At 38.2% G+C, this 21,107-nt stretch overlaps 1 protein-coding gene and 1 long non-coding RNA gene across 2 annotated transcripts; both read left to right on the forward strand.

Annotated features, from left to right (window-relative positions):
* Positions 1–133: 133 nt before the first annotated feature.
* Positions 134–7,667, forward strand: LOC124635695 (von Willebrand factor C and EGF domain-containing protein-like; the record flags this gene model as incomplete). The annotated part of the gene is made up of 5 exons (XM_047171646.1): positions 134–296; positions 2,147–2,272; positions 4,086–4,127; positions 6,467–6,586; positions 7,184–7,667. Coding segments are annotated over 5 exons (597 nt in total), but the record flags the coding sequence as incomplete, so codon positions are not given.
* A 579-nt stretch (positions 7,668–8,246) lies between these two features.
* LOC124635696 lies at positions 8,247–13,711 on the forward strand. The gene is made up of 2 exons (XR_006985051.1): positions 8,247–8,381; positions 13,509–13,711. It is a non-coding gene; the product is annotated as an uncharacterized LOC124635696 (long non-coding RNA).
* Positions 13,712–21,107: the final 7,396 nt, after the last annotated feature.

A 21,107-nucleotide genomic window follows, 5' to 3' on the forward strand; every position in this document is an offset into this window, starting at 1 on the left:
CAGAAGTCTCACGGAAGGAAACTCACGGCGGATTCAGATGCGAAGTTTAGAATGAAGTTTTTAGAATAACTTATTAATCCTTACGGAAACAGTTCTAGTCTTTTAGTTCCAGTTATTTTATGTAAGAATTTGAAACCTGACAGTTTTAACTTCTTTGTTTTCAGCTATCAAAAATTCACAACTATGTAAACATAAAGACTATTATGTAAAAGATTCATGTAACGCGTGTTTCTGCGCGCGGAAATTCTGGCATTGTACAGATAATATTCATTGTGTTCCTGACAAGAATAAGAAGCGTAAGATATTCCTATTTTTACTTCAGACCGGGCTAAGAGAGCGAAGGAATTGGTAGTGCATCTGTGTCTGTGTAAATGCTTGTGCACTAAAATAGTCCCACGCAGCAAGCTAATGAATGGCCGTCGTGACAAAATAGGCCTTGGACGCCATTACTATTGTTACTCGATCTTGTACTACGTAGCTGTTGCCGCATGTCGTGTGGCTTATGTCAAATTTCGTGACGGTGACAGAGCCACACGACCAAAGTGAGCGTTATCAGCTTGGCAATCCAGGACTGAGCGAGGGATCCAGAGTACTTACCGACAAACTACGTATTCAGGGAAGGCGATACCCGGCCACGGGTGATACGCCTTGTGAAATGCATATTTATGCTGGCTGGTATCTAACCTCATGAATGTACGTCGCAATGAATTTCTGAATATAAAACAAATTTACTTTTAGGGCTTTAACCCTCACTGACAACTACAACTAAAGTAATACAGATCCGATAGTTATATTTTTTACTAGCTTCACCCGCGTCCCGAGATAACCGCTTCCCATAGCCGGATGGTGACAAAAACTCCTATGTCCTTCTCCTGGCTTTAATCTACTTCCCTGCCAATTTTCAGCTAAACCGGTTTAGCCGTTCTTGAGTCATAAGTGGAGTAACTAACACGACTTTCTTTTATATGTACTAGCCGTTTTCCCGCGGTTTCACCCGCGTCCCGTGGTAACTACTACCCGTACCGGGATAAAATAAAGCCTATGTTAGGCGTCGTCCTAATTGGCAGACAAAAAACCATTACATCCTCACAAAAGGAGGAGACGGCGTTCCACCCTTCTTCGCTGCCGACCATGCAGGACACGACAGCCGGCAGCGAAAGACTTCCCGCAGCATCTACTGCTGCCGCTAGGTCACGGCGCTGCGTTGCCCATGCTGGGCACTCCACCAACGTGTGCAGCGCCGAGTCCTCGCTGCAGATGCCACAAAGGTGGCATTCGGTCGTGGTTTCCCGGCCTATGCGACACAGGAACCTTCCGAAACACCCATGTCCGGTAAGAACCTCTGTCAGCCGGAAGCTGAGGCCGTGGCGTCTCTCGAGCCATTCCTTCAGCGGCGTGCCCTGCCGTGGGTCGCGCAAGTCGCTGCTCCCATTCCGCAACTTGCCGAGGCACGAGGCGCTCGCCCCGCCCCACCGCAACCTCGCACCATGTATAGAGTGACGCGAGGGCTTTCCCGTCCAAGTCCCATGGCGGGGATTTTCGCTCCTCTGTCCGTCCGTCTGTCACCAGGCTGTATCTCATGAACCGTGATAGAGAGTTGAAATTTTCACAGAAGATGTATTTCTGTTGCCGCTATAAAAACAAATCTGACAAGTAGAATAAAATGGGGGGCTCCCATACAATAAACGTGATTTTTGTCCGTTTTTTAAATAATGGTACGGAACCCTTCGTGTGCGAGTCCGACTCGCACTTAGCCGGTTTTTTATTTATTTTTTAATGTTGATTTTCTGCTTAATGAACCAAATGTGATCCAAATGTAAAAAGTAATTTTGTGCTCAATTTGATCCAAAAATGAAAAGTGTATTTTTTTATTACAATTTTCAATAAAAAAAAAATCCTGAAACACGTGTTCATTTATTTAGTTTTACCTACATAATTTTTTCGAACTTGAATAAAAAATCATGAGGTAAAGGGAAAAGCGTGTGGAAAAATGTGAAGTCCAACATTTTTCTTCTGTTTACTAATGAAAAAATTTTTGAAAAAAAAAATTGAAATAATGTTTTAGTCTTTCACTGTGGTTTCTGTTTTTTTTTGCCAGACGATCATACCATATTTTTAAAAGCCACACTTTTTATCCTACTTTCAGCTCAAATTGAAACAGAATGCCCTTTAGGACAACAATTTAGAGTGGGTGCATGTCATCGGTGTTATTGCATGCATCTTGACGGTTCATATACCTGTAAGCGGGAAATAAACTGTGTTACCGTCACAGGTAAGTCAAATATCTTGGTATTTTATAATTTGAGAGGCAGGCTACTATTACTAGGTATTAAGTTGCGCAATATCGCACAACGCGGGGCCGTGAGCTTCCAAATTCCCAACTGGTGCTGGCCTCATCACATGTACGGGGTAGTGAGGTGCACGGTGCGGGGTAGCACCCCGCTTTATCCGTTAGATACTTAATGGTGGACTCGACAGCTATCCGGGCCGCTGACCATGATGTGGTATCCTGGCGCACTTCGGGTGCTATGACACACTGTGGTCCTCTTCTTGTGAAGCAGCCGTGGCTATCAACGTCGCTTCCCTGTGCGAGCTCCCCTGGGCATAACACGTCAAGTGGGCGTCCCCACATGTGTACGGATGCAGGGCGGGTCTGTGGTGGACATCTTCACATCGTTCGCCAGCCCGGCTTTGCTTCTTTGTGTCATCGTCTGGCGCTTCGAGGAGAGCGTCTATTCTGATCACCGGTACATCCGATTTGACGTCTCCGCCCAGAACCCAAGCTCTGCCTCTGACTGGCTCATTGACTACTATCGTTATATTGTTATTCTTTTATCTTTATTTTCCGTTTATTGACTATTTATTTATTTTTTATATCTTTGGTATTTATCAATTATATATAAAAGCACAGGAATATACAGAATAATATACAGAAAGCACAGGTCATAGAACAATTTAAATGCGTTGTGGAATAAAGCAAACGCTTGTTCGGCACTCTTTGTTTCGAATACATCTGTAAACTTGATCACTTCCATGCACACTTAAAATTTTAGTAAGTTAGCGCTTGAATAGTCACGTTTGAATGTGTACCAGTCTATCTGTTGGATTGGTTCGTCATATACCCCAGTCAAAACAGGGAAATGTTCTGGGGCCGCTTTTGCACCGAACATCGGCTACGGAGTGTTGTGCGCCGACCTCCCTAGCGGCGTCAGCGTACTGTGCTACACTGACTACACGCTGGTACTGGCACAAGGGAGGTCGCACCAGGACGCGGCCGACATAATGACGCGCGGGACTGCGACAGTAATAGAGAGGATCCAGCTGCTGGGGCTGGAGTTGGCTTTGCACATTCCGAGGCAATGTGCTTTCATGGGCCTTGGAATGCACGCCACCATAGTGGCGGAAAGTCTCCTCTTTGAGGAGTGGCTCGGGAGGAGTTACGGCGCCCTCACCTGCCGCAGGACGCAGGTGGCGCCCGGGTGTCACCGCTGAGCAGACAGCCCTAAGGACACGGTGGACCACACAGTCTGGACTGTGCGCACCTGCGTGCGCATTGCGTGGGAGGGGCACCGCCGTGTCCTCGTCGAGGCAATTGGCAGCGGCGACCTCTGGCGTCCGGCCCTGGTTCAGGCCATGATCTGGGGCCGTCTGCTTAAACAACAGACCCGTGTCGTCTGCAAACCCCATCGGGCCCAGCAGAACCAAGGCCTGCCGGCAATGCGGGTTTGTTCGAAAGAGATACCGCGGCCCTGGTACATAAATGGATGGTTTTTAGTCAGTAAAAGTCTGACACTGCCTCACCGTTGCTAACCCACAGCGGGAGGGGTCATTTGATGATTTTTGTTACCCAGCTTACCTGCCCGGGGTGCTGATAGCGGTATAAACACCAAACAACACTCAGTAAAATAAGTCCCTTGCTCGGAGTTGAGCAGCAACATCTTGGAAGCTAAAACATTCCCACGCTGCGCTCACCAACACGCATGCCCGGCGCGGTGCAGACCTCAAATAAATAGAGAACAGAAAGTATACAGTTGAAATAAAAACTACAAGTCTGTTCAATAATTTGTTTTTTTTTCTTTTTTCAGACTGTTCAAAAGATAAATACTGGTTTCCAAAAGTTTGTCAAGGTACGCATACTTCTGTAAACAAAATGAAACATTTTTGATGGTTTTTTGTACCCTAAAACTACAAAAGTATTGAACTACTTTTTAAAAATCATTTTTTGTTGGCTAGAGAAGAAATAGCCCCTAGATGCGGGCGAAACCGCGGGAAATAGCTATAGTTCGCATGCCGAATGATGATCCCTATGACGTTTCAACTGATAGTTGTAGTAGTGATGCGAAACCATTTCAAACAACTTCGATAAAATACTGTTGTTTAGGCAAATGTCATGTTTTGAAATCGATTAAAACAAAACAATACAAAGAACAATTAAAGTTAATTTTTTACCTGACTATGTATAGAAATGAAATAAATAAATATTATTTTTCTATTGCATAACATAATATTTTGAAAACGTCCTTGAAAACGTTCCATTTTACACTTAGCTTTGACTTTATTTAACTCTGTTTCTGAGTTTTATGGTTATTGTATAACTAATTTGATCAGTAAGTATTTATTTATTAGTCATGGGATAAAATAATTACCTACTATTAACATCCTCGGCGTCAAATGGTAGGACCCCTGTCTGCTAAATCAGTAAATAACGTAGTGAAAAACAAAACAGAAACATTTTTTCGGCAATAATAAAAAAAGAAAATTCGATGTTATTAGTGTCTTTCATCAGGATATCGCCAGAGTACTGAACAAACTTAGCCTTCTAGAATGAAGTATTGAAGAATTGACAATATTTGTGTTTCTGAAACCTTTAAATTAGACAATAATTTTTCTAGGGGAAATCAAAAGCGTGGAGACGTATGTATCATCCTACTGCGTAAAAATTTGGATATGACACCAATTAAAATTTGTTTCGGATGCTGCGTGGTTGATAATATACCCTTGCTGTATTGTTAAATTATTTGTGTTTATACAATCCCAAATGTAAACGCAACTAAATTATTTGAAAAATTAACCCTACTTTTGATAGGGAAATATTAAAACTAAGTATCAAAATATTCATCCGCATCGCTGTCAGCTAGGATCGTGCCCAAAAGGCTAGCTGCATTGCCACGCTGGACGGCAATGCATATCCTTTGGCCGAAGTATAGGCCAGCCCTTTGGTCACGAGTGGACTCCACTAATCGCTTACTGTTTACCTACTTTTACACAAACTAACCTACAGAAATAAAAAGAAAAGAATCATTATAGCAGGCGATGTAAACATTGATACAAACTGATGATGATGATGTAAATATTGATACAACATAGGTACAATATAACTAAAAATATACTTTCTAATTACAGTCTAATATCATATCACACATCGATTCCCCAACCAGACTGAAGTCATGCATTGATCACATTTATAGTAATATTAAAAACACTTCAAACAAAATTCATAATCATCGGTTATCAGATCATAACACGTGTCAAGTACTAAAGTTCTCAATTTCAACAGAAACAAATAGACTTAAATACTGGTATGTACTAAAAAAATGTTGTCACGATGAAAATGTTCGGAAACTCATTAACTGTTTGTCAAGTCTCAATTATTGATCTGATGTGTACGATGAGATCGATAGTAATAATGCATTCAATGTCTTTTATGACACCATTTTTATGTTCTCTTTGTTTCCCCATTATGAAAACGAAAATAATAAGATTGTAAATGATCCAAATGCATATTATATATCAGATATAGCAGATATCTTTAATGAGTACTATACTACACTTAATACTTCAAAAAACGGTACCAAATGCAATGCAACAAAAAAACAGTGTTGAAAACATGAACTCTTACATATTTTTTAAACCTTGCACACCGACAGAAGTAGTTAAAGCCATCAAAAGTCTTAACGACACCAAATCGGTCGGGTATGATCATGTCTGTCTGTACAAACATTTTAAGAAGACGCACACACATACAGTACAGTCACAGAGTAAATTTCAGAAGTCCCTCAGAAATTGGCTTATTGAAAAATGTTTTTATACAGTCAAAGAGCACCTACCTAGAGGAAAAATATACTTATTGTACTTTAAACTTAGCTACTAGATTATAAAACTTAAAATATTTGCATGACTAAATTATAAGTCGAATATAGTGAGACTAATTTTTTTTTATTGTATCAACTATATCATAATGTACCTATATTCTAGCAAATAAATAAATTTCATTCATTTCATTCATTCAGTGCACATTCAAAAATAAACCTTACTACAAATACTAAGTACTCGATTTTCTCTCCTCTCCGAGCCGGAGTCTTCTGTCTGAACGGACCCTTAATCTAAGTTAATACATATGTCTGAAAGACGTACACCTTTAAAATAATTTTGACATTTCTTCAGAGGTATTTTTTGCCAATTTCAGCTGCCAAAACGAAATCTTGCGAGTTTGCAGACAGATTAAGACTAGATGCATGCAATTATTGCGTTTGCAATTCTGGCAAAGTATATACATGTACGCAAATCGAATGCTCCAGTGCCAAAAGTAAGTCTTATTCCTCTGTCCCTTTTTAGAGTTCCGTACCCAAAGGGTAAAACGGGACCCTATTGTTTTCGCTCCTCTGTCCTTTCGCCCGTCCGTCCGTCTGTCACCAGGCTGTATCTCATGAACCGTGTTAGTAAGGGAGTTGAAATTTTTACATATGATGTACTTTTGTTGACGCTATAACCACACATGTTGATAAATATTAATTATAAATAAATAAAAATATTAATAAATATTTCGGGAGACTCCCATACAGCAAACGTGACTTTTTTTCCCGTTTTTTTATAAATGGGTTCCTTACCGAGCGAGTACCGTACCTGCGCGAGTCTGACTCGCACTTGGCCGGTTTTTGCAATTTTGTTGAGGTCAGCTTCGAGTCTAAACGGATACATCTGAGTATCGGTGTTAAGTATGGAGCTGAATGACCAAAGTTGAGCACACAAGTCTTACACTCCTATTCACTGCACCCGCAGCGAGAGTGGTCATCTGAGGGTTTTGCAGTTCAAAACAAAGAAGTACCTACAGCCGGGGCGGACCACCAGTAAAATGTCATCTTAACATGCAAGCTCATTTTCTTGTGTATCTTTTTATATTCAGTTACAGGAAGATCTGGCAGATGTGTCGAAGGACACAAATATTACTTGGCTGATAGTTGTAACTTCTGCATATGTCAAGGCGGCCAGGAGTTCTGCACGTCAAGACCTTGCCTGCCCAATGCTGATGGTAAGTACTTCTTCAAGTAGCGGCGACATGAACTTCATTGAAAAACTGTTTTCAGGTGACTTCGAATCTTTTGCGTGAGGATTAAAAAAAAAAGAGAAAAAGCGCAAAGAAGGGGAAATGTATAAGAATGAGCATGATGATCCCCAGTGCCCCTATATATGAATTTGAGATCACGACGAAGTGCTCTGCACTAATAGGGAATGAGCATGGGGTGGTCATGGAATAGGTACATAAAAGCTTGCTCTGCATACGAAAGCACTCATATAAAAGCCACACTGTAAAAAAGCATATTATAAATTAGAAGATTATATTCAAGATAAAAATGCTTGGAAACATGCTGGTCCTGCTCCATAGGACGCACTGACAGTATCAAATTGCGAATTTAAAATTACACCCGCTAGTAAAATTGTGTTCTTCTTTTGATTGTTTGTTTGTAACTTTGTACAAAAATATAAACATTTGTAAATGTGAACACCATGCAGCATTTTAATCTTTTTTTTGTTCTCATATTCTTTGTCTATTGTGATTCTGCATGATCTTCGCATGTTATTATAGTATGTATCAATACATACAAACTGTAATACCTATTATTTTTAAAAGAGTAACCATGGAGTTTCTTGCCCGTTCTTCTCCATAGGAAGCTACTTTTGGAATGGGCAACTAGAATCAACTTTATTTATATTTTTTTTTGACGTTCATAAGTGCTTGTGAAGGCCTAAAATAAATGAAATAAATTATTTGACTTTGCACTGATTACTAAATCGTTACTAACGAAAGTGACTTTGTTAGTTATTGCCGCTGATTTTAATTTGAATTTAGAGACTACAATTTAGTAAAATTTTTCATTAACGTTATTTTGTCATTTTCGCAGCACAATTCCAAGGAGGGTCAACTTCACGTGCTGTAGCGAGTCCAGAGCGGCAACTCGGGACTTGCGTTGATTATGAGGAAGTCCCTTCCGGCGGTGCTTGCAACACTTGCATATGTCTGCACGGCCGAAAGATCTGCACTATGACACATTGCACTGACAGTACTGCAGACTGGACAACCCGACTTGCTGCTGCTCACAACCGTAACGACTTATTTCATCATATCCTAAGGCCAAGTGCTGTGAACTACCTCGTTGGTCTAGTGGTCGCAAGCGAGACTGCTGTGCTTGAAGTCCGGGGTTCGATTCCCGGGCCGGGCCGAAATCGCTTTGTGCATTTTAGGAACCTTCACAAAAGCAGTCCGTAGTCTGGAAGTTGGTGATTGATTCACCCGTGCATCGGAGAGAACGTTAATGTCGGCCCAGCACCTGATCTCTCTCCGGTCGTGTCGGATTTTCCGTCCCATCGGGCTATGAGAGTGAAGGAATAATGAGTGCACTTGTGTCAGCGCAAATGCTGCTTGTGCACTATAATATGTCTTGAGCAGCTGGCTGATCTCCAGTGGCCGAAATCGGCTATACCAGTTTTATAAAGGATAATGTTATGTAGGTTTATAACGAAGCAAGCGAGAAATATATTTTTCATCCCACCATCTCGGAAAGAGTAGTTTTACCCTTTGATATCTGAGCGCAAAAGCCGTTTTTATCCTCTAGAGCGGCAAAGTGATTTGAATTTAGAATATCGTGTGCAATACTCATAGATGTAATATACTAAACAAGATTGCGCACGCTCAAAATATATATTTACGAAAATGAACTCTATTCCAACACAATAAGGTACTAAATTGGTTGCATAATACACAGAGGCAAATCCGAGCCGAGAGGGATAGTTAGAACGGAGGCCGTTAGTCTCTTTCTAACCTTGCCAGCATAAAAAAAGTTATGATCAACAGTTTTGTCTTCCCAAAAAAACAATTGAATCACTTTTATGTGCACACTATACATATATACAAACTTAAACTACTTATCTTTATACAAAACTAAAAATAAAATACTATTGAATCACTTATATTTTTATCTTATTTTAACAATTGTAAGTCAACAAATTAATAACAATCGCATTAATTTATTCTTAAAACATAAACAACATAAATTAATTTAATTTTGTTTTTTTTTTTTTATTTTTTAGCGGTAACCCTGAACATTCTTGGCGCGTAATCAGCATTTAAAATTTTGTTTATATTTTTTGTATTAAATCAATTTAAACTATTAAAATGGTGAAAAAGTGTTGCGTTTATACTTGTAAAAGTGAATCCTATGGTGGTTGCAATATATCGTTCCACAGGTTAGCTAATAATAACATTTTCGTAAATCAAACAACTAGGGTGCCCATGAATTCTTGTAATGAGTCAAAATATGGGTGATGGATTTTAAAACTGTTGTACTATTGTTATAGCTTCCCAAAAAATGAAGAAAGGCGACATAAATGGCTCAGCAGTCTATATGTGCATCAAAAATACAAAAACAAAACAGTCTTCACTTCGAATCTCCCTGCTTTTATACTGCTAATTCCCGCTAATTATTAAAAGCCTATATTAGTATGTTAAGGTCACAAACTGCGTAAGTTAAAATTTCAATACCAATCTGTGTTTAATAATATTAGCAAATTCGTCTCACATAGCTTCATAAAGGAGATGGCCAAATTTTCAAAGTAAAAAAACCCAGAATCGACAGCAATGAAATGCTTACCAATAGGTTCATTTTGATAGACCTTTGATGGTGCCAAAAACTCCAGCCTGAAATCCATGGGGTATAGGAGCTATATCATATTTTCACAAAAATAGGTCGTTGAATTTATATTGATTTTAAAGATCATTTACATCAAGGAACATAAAAACAAATCTATGTACACTAAGATTTTACTAGCCAAAAGTAATATCCCCATGATGATGGTGATTAAAAGGTCTTATATTTAACAACTCCAAACACGAAAGCACCGACCTTACTTACTTGGAGAGGTTTCGCAGTTATATGCAACCTTCACAACTGGCTATGAAACGTCTTTTTAAAAATTGTCTTTGAAAATCGCGCCATGTGACATTGTCAAATGTAACAAATGACTTAGCGATGCAAAACGGTCCAATTACGAGTCTGCATTCAACTTCTAATGAACATGAAACAGTAAAAGTAAACTTTTCTGTGAACTAAAATCATGATCGAAAAAACGTTATAAAAAGAGAACCCCATGGTTTTTAGATGAAATGAAATACTTTTTTTAATCCTTACATTATACTGAATCCAATCGTACATATGAAGTTTCTGTCGACTCTGGGTGTTTTTTTGGCCATCTCCTTTGTCTCACATAGCTTAATCTCATAGTCACCCTATTAGAAAGGGATAGACGGCCTCGGTACTAACTGTTTCACTCGGCTCGTTTTTTGGGTAAAGGTGCGCAGTCCTGTTTACTAATATTATGTCTATGGCAATACTCCATTTGTGACAATCTTGATAAGATTTTTCAAACAAATACATATTAAACAAATAAAATACTGCTTAAAATAATTATTCAATTCATTCAGTAATTTTTATTATTGTTTTTACATAGATTTTTAACCTCGTTTCATTTTTAAATTGAGTTTTCAAATAAATGAACTTTAATAGGTACTTCTCTTTATTTTGATACTCATATGTGCGCGCCATTTTGTTTTTTTTTTTGCATTTAGTAATTTCCTCGATGAGGTGGGATGAAAAGTTACGTGTTGCACTCGAGTGCAAAGATTTTTCACCTTGTGCTCTTTTGATTCCCTCGCTATCGCTCAGGACTCTAATGATTTTAGAATCCTTCGCTTGCTCGGTCATCAAAATTGAGCCCGCGGTTAAAAAGCAACTTTGCACTCTTGTATAACAAATAATTATTATTGGAATTTTCCAAAGTTTTGCCATTATTAGGAAGAGTTAGAGCACCAAAAATACATAAAAAGTCGATAGAAAGACTTACACCAGTACTCGCTTGTAGGTACTGAGTTTTCAGTTTGCTTCAAATACAGGAGAAAAAAATATGTAAGGTGGAGTGGTAGCCATTGAACCACCAAAAGTTTGAAGATCTCTAACGCGCTCGCTTTAAGAAAATATTTTTATCTCAGAATATAGGCTATTTAATGAGTTGCCTAATTTATACAGGTTTTATAATAAACAAGAGAAATGGTTCTTAGCGTACAACCAGGCCTCCGTCACTCCATGTACTTGCGCGCTATAAGTGCCTACCGCCCAGCCGAGCGGTCTCGGTCCGCCGGCGGATCAAATTCAGTGCGGTTTTCGCAAGCGAAGCGCGCGCACGCCGCCGTTCAATTTTTAACCGACTTCTAATAGTGCTGTTCGTTCGTACGCGTATTACGATGCCGTGCGGTGCCTTATGTGCTGTAGATGAGTGTAAATCGAGCAAAAGAAGGGATAAACACCTAACATTTGTTTAACCAAACGCGAGATTATCGCGCACAAACATACATACCTACAAACCATACAAGTCAAACTTCTCAGTTTGGCCTGTACCTATGTCTGATCACCTACTTTTTTTTAAGTTGGTTAAATATTTTATAAATGATAAAATTTTTAACTGCCACATAAAAGTCAGAACATATTCACAGTTCTCAATAACATAGATAAAAAGTTATGTTAATTTAATTTTACCGAAGAGGCAGCCCTGCGATTACTGTGGAATCGCGCGGTGCGAAGCAATCACTGCTGTACGCTTGAGCATTTAGGCGCATTTTAGCATACAGTGGTTGTTAACGCGAAGGAGTAGGCAATTATCGTAATAGGTATTGGAAATTTTCTACTGAGTGAAGTATCTGTTACGTAGTAACTATTCAGTAATCTGTGGTACAACTAGGGGTACACAAAGAACTACTGGTACTGAGGGGGGTGGTACTTAATGACATGTAGTACCTACACAATGAATCACGGTAATATACAAAATCGTAAATGTTGGTTTTAAATGAATAATAAATACGGCATTTATAAGTTTCCATATTTATTAAGTTTAGCATTATATAAGAACCAATAAATCCTTAAGCCTTAAAACTTAATTTTTAACAATAATTATAAACTTTACTCTATCCGGGAAAAAGAAAATACATTTTGTACTTGCTCATTATATGAATTAATGCTCATGGCATTATAAAATCACCTATTATTTTAAGTCTTAATTTTTTTTATGTCGGAATCATATTTTTTTTATATGTATACTTTTTATTTACTAAAAACTTTTTACAATATCTTAATAATAAATAAACTCCACCCTAAATAATGACAAATATAGGTTGTGCTTGTGTGTGTGTACACATACATGGGTACGTTTTCTGATAAATATAAACATTATCCTTTCCTTTGTAGATATACAATATAAAACTCGTAAGTAATATAAATCACATTTAATTATGCACAACATGTAGCTATTTATAGACTTTTTGGGAAAAAGGCGATATCTACTCATACAAAGACTTGTTTGCAATTAAAGATTTAATTAAACGTGTTGTACGATATCGCACTCACGCTGCGAGTATTTCTTATGATCAATTTATACTTTATTTCAGATCACATTAAGTAAAACTTCAGTATAATGAAAATACACGCCAAGAGCGTGTCGGGCCACGCTCAGTGTAGGATTCCGTAGTTTCCCGATAATAACTTATACCTATCCCATCCCCATAAACTCAGAAAAATCTTAACAGCGCGAAGTAGCCCAAAATAATTATAAGCCTTACATTATTTCCGAAAACATAAACATGATTAAAATTTGAGTAAACTCCTATTTATTTTAAATACCTGTCCAACAATACATATATCAATCTTTAGGGTTGGGATGAAAAAAAAAACATTCCCCAGTTAGCGGAGGTACCTTGATAAAACATTCTTTTCCATATTTTGGTTCGTCATCTCGACACACTTAACTCACCACGAATGTGCTCAGTTGGTGAAACTCAAAATTTTAACATTTATCATGTCGTCAACTCGACACGTCAAGATTTTGATGCGTGTCCAGTTGGTGATACTTAAATTATTCACTTTTATGTTTTCACCAAGTCGACACGTTTTATAATTTAACCCGATTTCAAGCAAAAAGTACTAATAAGTAGTAATATTTGAAGCTCTACCAATATTTTCAAAGTTATGGAACATACGGCCCCAGGGCTTTCTGAAGATATACTGATATCTAACTTAATAAAATAGGAAAAAAAACACTTTTATTATAATGACGATGAAATGTACGTAAATAAATAAATGATTGATTGCTTGATCTTTATATTAATGATGCCTCGTTACATTTTGCAGGGAATGCCGCATGTCCCAAAGGTACCTTCATCCACAACCCGAACCAGCCCTGCAGCATATGTCTTTGTGGCGGCAACGATCCAGGGTCCCACAATATGTGCTTCATAGATGCCGAGTGTGTCAAACAAGTCATCAGCCACTTGAACGGCTAAGCTGTGGTTTCTTTGTGAATATCAACGTCAATAAATCTTATGAAACTGGTCTCAAAATATTTTGCTCATCCCTGATAGATACTTAATGCAAAGCGGCATAAATGTCAAAAAATATGGAAACCAGAATGTCTAGAAGGCAGTCGCCCCATGCCGAATATGCCGGTCGTGAACTAAAGTTTGACAGTTGTTTAGATCTGTTCTATCATTATTCTAAAAGCCTCTGCTACTGCCACGTTGGTCTCTCTCGTCGTGCAGGTGATGCCTGGTGTAATTTTAATTTGGTAATTAATTCGATGTCAGTATGTCCTTATCGGGTTGCCCGGGTAACTGGGTTGAGGAGGTCAGATAGGCAGTCGCTTCTTGTAAAGCACTGGTACTCAGCTGAATCCGGTTAGACTGGAAGCCGACCCCAACATGATTGGGAAAAAGGCTCGGAGGATGATGAGTATGTCCTTAATAGAGCAGGACCAGGATGTTTCCAAGCATCTTGTAGCTTTTATATGAGTTCTAAACCTCATGTCATTCAGTTCCAGAATATTGTATGGTAGTTTATTCTAACATTTGACACAATATCCCATGAAAGAAGTATATAATTTAGATAGCTACTTTATTATAACTGCGGGATAGCTATTTTATTTTCATTTCTAGTGCACGGACTTGTACAAAAAGTAAGGACTCCACACCGCGATGCTAGCAAGTGAAGCAACATTTATACTGTCAATGTGTGCGTTACGGGGAAAATTCTCGCGTCATTGTGTGCATCAGACTTCATCAGAGTGACGGATGTTAGGCTGAAAATGGTTTATGTTTCTGACACACACAAATTTAATAAAAAGACAGTGAGCCTCCAATCTGATATCCGAATGGTGATGTAAATTACAGACCTATAATGAGGGTTTTCTCTCCTTTTTCTGCCACCGGGCGGCGCCACGTATGCGTCTGGTCCAAACAGCTGTCAAATAGTATGGAATTGTAAGGTCCGAACTTATTGCTTATTGGAATTCTGTTATATTGGAAGTGTTATTGATTTTATTATGGACTACGGTCAGAATAAACATTCCGGACTAAAAATTGAGCTCAGAAAGAGGGGTGCAAAAGTCGCTGGTACTAAGGAAAAGCAGGTTGAAAGGTAAATAACGTAATGTACTAGAATTTGTTTACACAAAATGATTTAATTTTTTATCTACTAAACCGCAATTGTAAAACAATAATGCAGTGCTTTAATTATAAAATAAAAAATCACTATAATCGTTCAGTTTTTATAGTAAAGATAAGCACTTTGACAGTTACCTGGACCTGACGCTCCAGTGCTGCCACCTCGTGGACGCCATTTTAGAAAACCCTCATTCTATTGGTGACTACTGAAACTTATTCAGTTTTTTGTTTTATCAGAATGGAAAAGTACGTGCAATAAATATGGAGTTAGATTTTAGAAAAAGAAAACAATGCGCGTTTGGGTGATTTAATTTCAATACAGGTGAAAATGAAACTGAAAATTGACCTTTACACTTAAGTGAGGCCACTTAACATCACAAAAGAAAATACTAAATAAAATAAGTACATCGTATGGTAATCCTAACCTTCTTGACCTCTACAATTCCTTATTATTCTTACCCAATCATTTTTCCATGGATAATTTCCAGTAGCAAACCTACAAAAAAATAGATATTTTAGTAGCTTGCAATGCCTGAGGCGTCGTCCTAATTGGCAGCGATTGTGCTATGATACGATGCGTTCTCGTCGTTCGATGAGTTCAAACATACAGATTTCATCAGAGTGTCCTATTTGAACCTCGGAACCTCGCAAGTGAGATCGTGAGATGAAAATCGCATCGCGCCATCGCGCGATCGCTGCCAATTAGGACGACGCCTGATAGCTACACCTCGCCACTGGACGTTACGGGTTCGACTCGCTTCTCTGTTGCGCAGGTGCAATACGCACGACTGCTACACCACGATGACAAGTCAGAGCTTCCTTAAATTGTCAAACTCTTTAAAAATCCGCATTTAAGTAACCCCTCTTAGTGACAAAAGTGCCTCATCAGAACTTTTGCCACTAGCTAGGCAATCTCTCTCTTTCATTCAGTCATCTTCCAGATTCCTAATTTTAGCCTCTGTCTCTAATCTCTAGTTCATTCCAAGTCCAGTGTAATGATTCTAATTCAATAACCCAATACAGTGTTTTAAGTGAAAAAATGATTTTCAAAACTTTCCCTCAGTTTCCCGTCTAACAATACGAAAAGTAGTACACAGAAACCGCTAATCTTCCTGAAATATGCGATAAAAATAATAATCATAAAAAAAAATTATAAACACCTTCAAAAGTACGATATTATAATGTGACAAGCAACATTGTATTTCAATTAATTTTTAACTTTTTAATCAGTTCCATATAAAACGTCAATCGTAAGAATATTAAGTTCCAGTAAACGTTCGGTCTTTTGGTAATCATGTTGAGAGTACTGTGCCTGATAATATGTGTAAGATAATTATATTTTTTTACCACTGTAAGATAATTATATATAGGCTATCGGGCTATGAGGTAAAATAATTGGGAGTGGACCTTGTGTATCCGCAAAGCTGGTGCACTATAATATGTCCTGCGCAACTGGCTGACCTCCTTATAAGAGAACAGCCGCTGTGGCAGGTGATCGACTAAAACGCCATCATTAATATATAACATAGGTAGTTATAGAAGCATTACAAGTGGTAGTTTCAAAATCAATGGTTACCAGAATGTGTTTTCAACGGTTTCATTGGTTAAGGAATGAGAAGGAATTCTAGAGAAAACCCCTTTCTGTATGGCAAAAATGCTCACAGCAGTGAAACTGAAACAAAGACTCAGGCGCAGACGCAGTTTAACGTCTTGGCCGCTCCGAAACTTTAGACTCGGACTGCGATATGGATCACTACAGTAAATATATACTAGCGATATAACTAGGTAGGTATTACTAGATTCCGCCACTTGTCCTTCCACCTGCTAGTAAACTGTATCTCATATGATGTCCTTCTGTTGCCGCTTTAACAGCAAATACTGACCGAAATAACTATAATTAAATTTTAAGGGTCTCATACAATAAAACGAGTATTTTTGGCTTGGTTTATAGTGGATTTTTGCTACTTACACGAATATTAGACATTTAAATAAACTTCTTTTGCGGATGTTATCGCGGTTATATTAATATTATTTAAACCCGACGTTTCGGATCCTTTACAGCATCCATGGTCACGGGCAGACTAAGGTATTGCTCGTCTTGATATTTTTAGTTACAACAGCTACCCTACATTTTGTTGATTATTGACAAATCGTAAACATGAAGAACCAATGTTTCTATTGTTTTCTAAAATATTTCAGGCTACAGTTAGTGAGGTTATCTACGATGAAAACATATGGGCATCCAACTTTACTGACAATTTAATAAAATTCGCAAACAACTACCGAAATATACCAGGTAGGTAAAACTAATGAATATTAAGTAACAGGTGAATTTTTGATGCATAAATCCAGGAGAGAAGTTTTAATTTTTAGAAGTTTTATGAAAATAAAATATTTCAAGCGCGTTATTATTCAGACTTGAATGGGAGGTTTTCTTTTGGAGAGTTAAAAAATAGCTAAATAGCAAAATGAACTTAAGTACATCTATAAGACACTGAATTCTAGGCCTGTGCACCTAAAAATAGTTTTTTTTTCTTTTCAATGTTTTTGGGAGTTGGTTTTATTTTTTATAAAAATATTTTTTCATTTCTCTATCTTTATATACTGTAGCGGTACTAGAACTCACACCGCCATCTACAACTTAGAATCTAAAAACTACTACAACTCACAACACCGCCGTCTACACATTCGGAGACGCAACTAACCTGCATCGCACATGCAGTGTTCGCGCGCACAATGAATACACATAGATCGGGCAGTAGACCACCGGACAAAACTCCTGTCCGGTCGGAGGATCCTCCCTATACTGCGAGGTATGATGAGCTTTACTTTCTGCTCTCATACCTCCACAATACTAATCTACTTATAGTTGAATTTACTGCTCCATTGGTCTAAATTTCGCAAGCGCGGCACGAAGTCTCGGGTTCGATTCCCAGGTCGGGCCCTAATCACTTTGTAGGTTTTAGAAACTTCACAAAGCCGACTTACCAAAGACCCTGCAACCTGCAATACTGTAAAGTCCACCGAGGTACATAATATAAATGCAGACCATACTCAAATATATAAATCATGTATGCCTTCAGAAATAAATTATGCTATTGAAAATATCACGAAAGATTTAGATGGAATCGTCGACTGGTCTCAAAATAACACTCTGGTACTCAAAGCATCGAAAATCAAATGCATGATAATCGGCACGAAACACCAAATAAATACTGCTGAAAATCTATACGAACCAATTTTTGTGAGCGGAGAGGAGCTCGAAAGGGTAAGAATTACTAAAAACTTAGGTCCGCTTATGGACAATGAACTCCGCTTTTCAGACCATTTCAATAACTTAGTGCGGAATGCATTTTATTCGTTAATTCCTCTCTGAAGACGTAAGGAAACTACTATCTGATTTATTGGTGCTCTCATCATTCAATTGCTGTGATGTTGTGAATGTATACTAGGATACTTCAAAAGACAAAAAAAAAATACGTGTGGCACTCGGGGACTGCCGCGGTAAAGCTATTGCATAGATTCTGTATCAACTTATGCAATTATAATTATTTATTTTACAACGAAATGAAAAAAAAAACATAAAAATGTCGAAACATAATTGAAATTTCGAAACGTGTGACACACAGCGTCGTGTCGAAGACTGCCGAACTGACACGACGTTAGACGATGCACGGCCTTCAAGCCACACCTCCGTGCCCGTCGGAGTGGGGAGCGTGAGGTTTTTTCGTTACGGAATTTCTGGATTTGGTCCCCGCGCTCAAGACCTGCGATAGAAGCTATGCAATAGCTTAAAAATATTCAAATTGCTTGCATTCGGTTTTGCTACAGAGAACCGAGAAGGTCTCACATATAGCTCCTATCATAAATGCAAAAGGATTGCTTAATATGGAATCAAGACGTCATGTGCATTTATTAGGTTTCATACATAGGGTTATCACTGATAAACGTCCATCATTTTGGTGCGCTGATGCGCATAACTTAAATATTAGATCTAAACTGAAAAATAAACTTATTATACCACAGAACACAGGGATAATGGGTAGCTTCAAATATGCAGCATCGAAAATATGGAATAATATTGCCCCACCTTTTAAAAATATTAAAAACGCATTCAATTTTAAAAACAAGTGTAAACATTTGGTTTTGGAAAGACAGAAAAATACTTGATAAATATCAATTATAAGCTGTATTTTCAAACAACACATTATATCTCTAATTATCATTTAATTATTGTTAAACATATAAATTACATTTTTAAATATTTAACATAAAATAAAAAACATTTAAAAATACAAAATATACGTTGCCACCGATACCGGGCACAGGGTCCAAGGTACCTGTGGTTAGGGTCCCAGAGACAGAAACCTCCTCACAATACGCGCCGTATCAAGGAGTACTGCCTTCTGAATCAGTCCCTTGATCCAGCTGCCTAACGAGAGCCTCATGAGGTGTTGATCGAGGCTCTTGGCTATTAGACCATTGGCCGTAACGACAATCGGCACAATAACGGCCGTATCCACATGGCGACAACCTCGTGCGCTAAGTCGAGATATTTTATTTGTTTCTCTTTCTCAGCTTTCACGAGGTTCTCGTCATGCGGAACGGCGACATCGACTATCATCGCACGGCGCGCTAATCGATCTACCACCGCTATATCAGGCTTATTGGCTACAATAGTGCTGTCAGTGATGATAGATCGATCCCAGTACAAGGTGATATGGTTCTTTTCGAGAACTGGGTCGGGCGCATACTTGTAGTACAGTACCTCAAGGTCTACAAGGTTGTATTGCAGAGCAAGCTGCTGGTGGATAATCTTGCCCACTTGGTTATGTCTGTGCAAATATTCACCGTTAGCCAAATGAAAACTACCATATATAAGTAATATGTCTGAAAGATAATGTACACCACCTCTATTTATGAGTCATATATCAATTAAAAGGCTTTTTAAGCGCTATATTCCATCTTAAGAAGAGAAGAGAACAATTGATAAATTATATGTTAAGACTAAAGTTATCGGAATATAAAGAAAGGGTATCGGGTCGCCCAGGGTTGAGGAGGTCAGGTAGGCAGTAGACCCCAACATAGTTGGGAACAAGCGAGGCAGATGATGATATTTTTATTTTCAGATTCTTTGAGAGTAAATTCTAAATGTGACCTGTGGGCTGTAAAATATGAAAGATGTGCACGTTGCAAATGCATAGCTCATTACTGGATGTGCATGGGAAGACGGTGTCCAGAATTGCATGATCCTCAAAATGCTAGGGGAGCTTACCAAGTCACAGAGGAAGACTGTATGTATAAGCCTTTCCTTCATAACCTTATAACAACCTACACTCAATTAAGATATGAGATTGTAAAAAGAATACCTCCGTGTAAGTTATTGTACCCCAGTGTGAGAAGTAAAATAAATTGCGTTTTTCTTACGCAACATGTGCTTCAATAAACTATAAATTTAAAAAACTGGGGTAATCAAATCAAACCTAACTTCACATAATTCATATTTTAAAGGCGAACGGCAGGCTCGTATGGAACTTCCTTACCGCTAATAAAATTTCGTGTTTTGTGATATTTTTTTGTTTTAATTGGTGGGTAATTGAATATGATAGACAAGCCCTTTGTAAATTCTTACTTAAACTTTGGTAGTAAAAGTTATAACCAGTTTTGTTTCTTAAGGTTATGTACTACAGTGCACCCATATAGGTTGTTTTAGCTAGGTACATAAACATTGTTATGGTAATAAAATAAATGTTCTACGTAGCTGGTCTCTTAATCAACAGCAAAGAACTGAACAGAGACTCTGAAAGATTTTCGTTACCTGTCAATAAAATAATGGCCAATACAAAAAAAAAACATTGATGGTGAAAATATGTAGTTTATATTACGTTTAATTACTTTAATCTTTTAATTGGTATAATTAATAAATTGGTATAAAACCCCTATATAAAGTAGGATACTTTATACTTAGTGGTACTCCTATATAGATATAACTTTTTTTTTCTTTCAGTATTATATATCAAAGATTGCAATGAAGGAGACAAACTTCAGTTGGATGAGTGCACTCATTGCTTCTGTCACGGCTGCACGAAGTGGGCGTGTCTAAGATATTGTGAAACCAGGGAACCTGAGTTACCACCTACGATACCGACTAAACGACCATCTATCCCACCATCTATCCCACCATCTATCCCACCATCTAACCCACCATCTATCCCACCATCTATCCCACCATCTATCCCACCATCTTGTACGCCATCTACGCCACCATGTACAGACCCATCAACTCCACCAT

The sequence above is a fragment of the Helicoverpa zea genome, chromosome 13 (genome assembly GCF_022581195.2).
Source record: "Helicoverpa zea isolate HzStark_Cry1AcR chromosome 13, ilHelZeax1.1, whole genome shotgun sequence".
In the NCBI taxonomy this organism is placed as follows: Eukaryota; Metazoa; Arthropoda; class Insecta; order Lepidoptera; family Noctuidae; genus Helicoverpa; species Helicoverpa zea.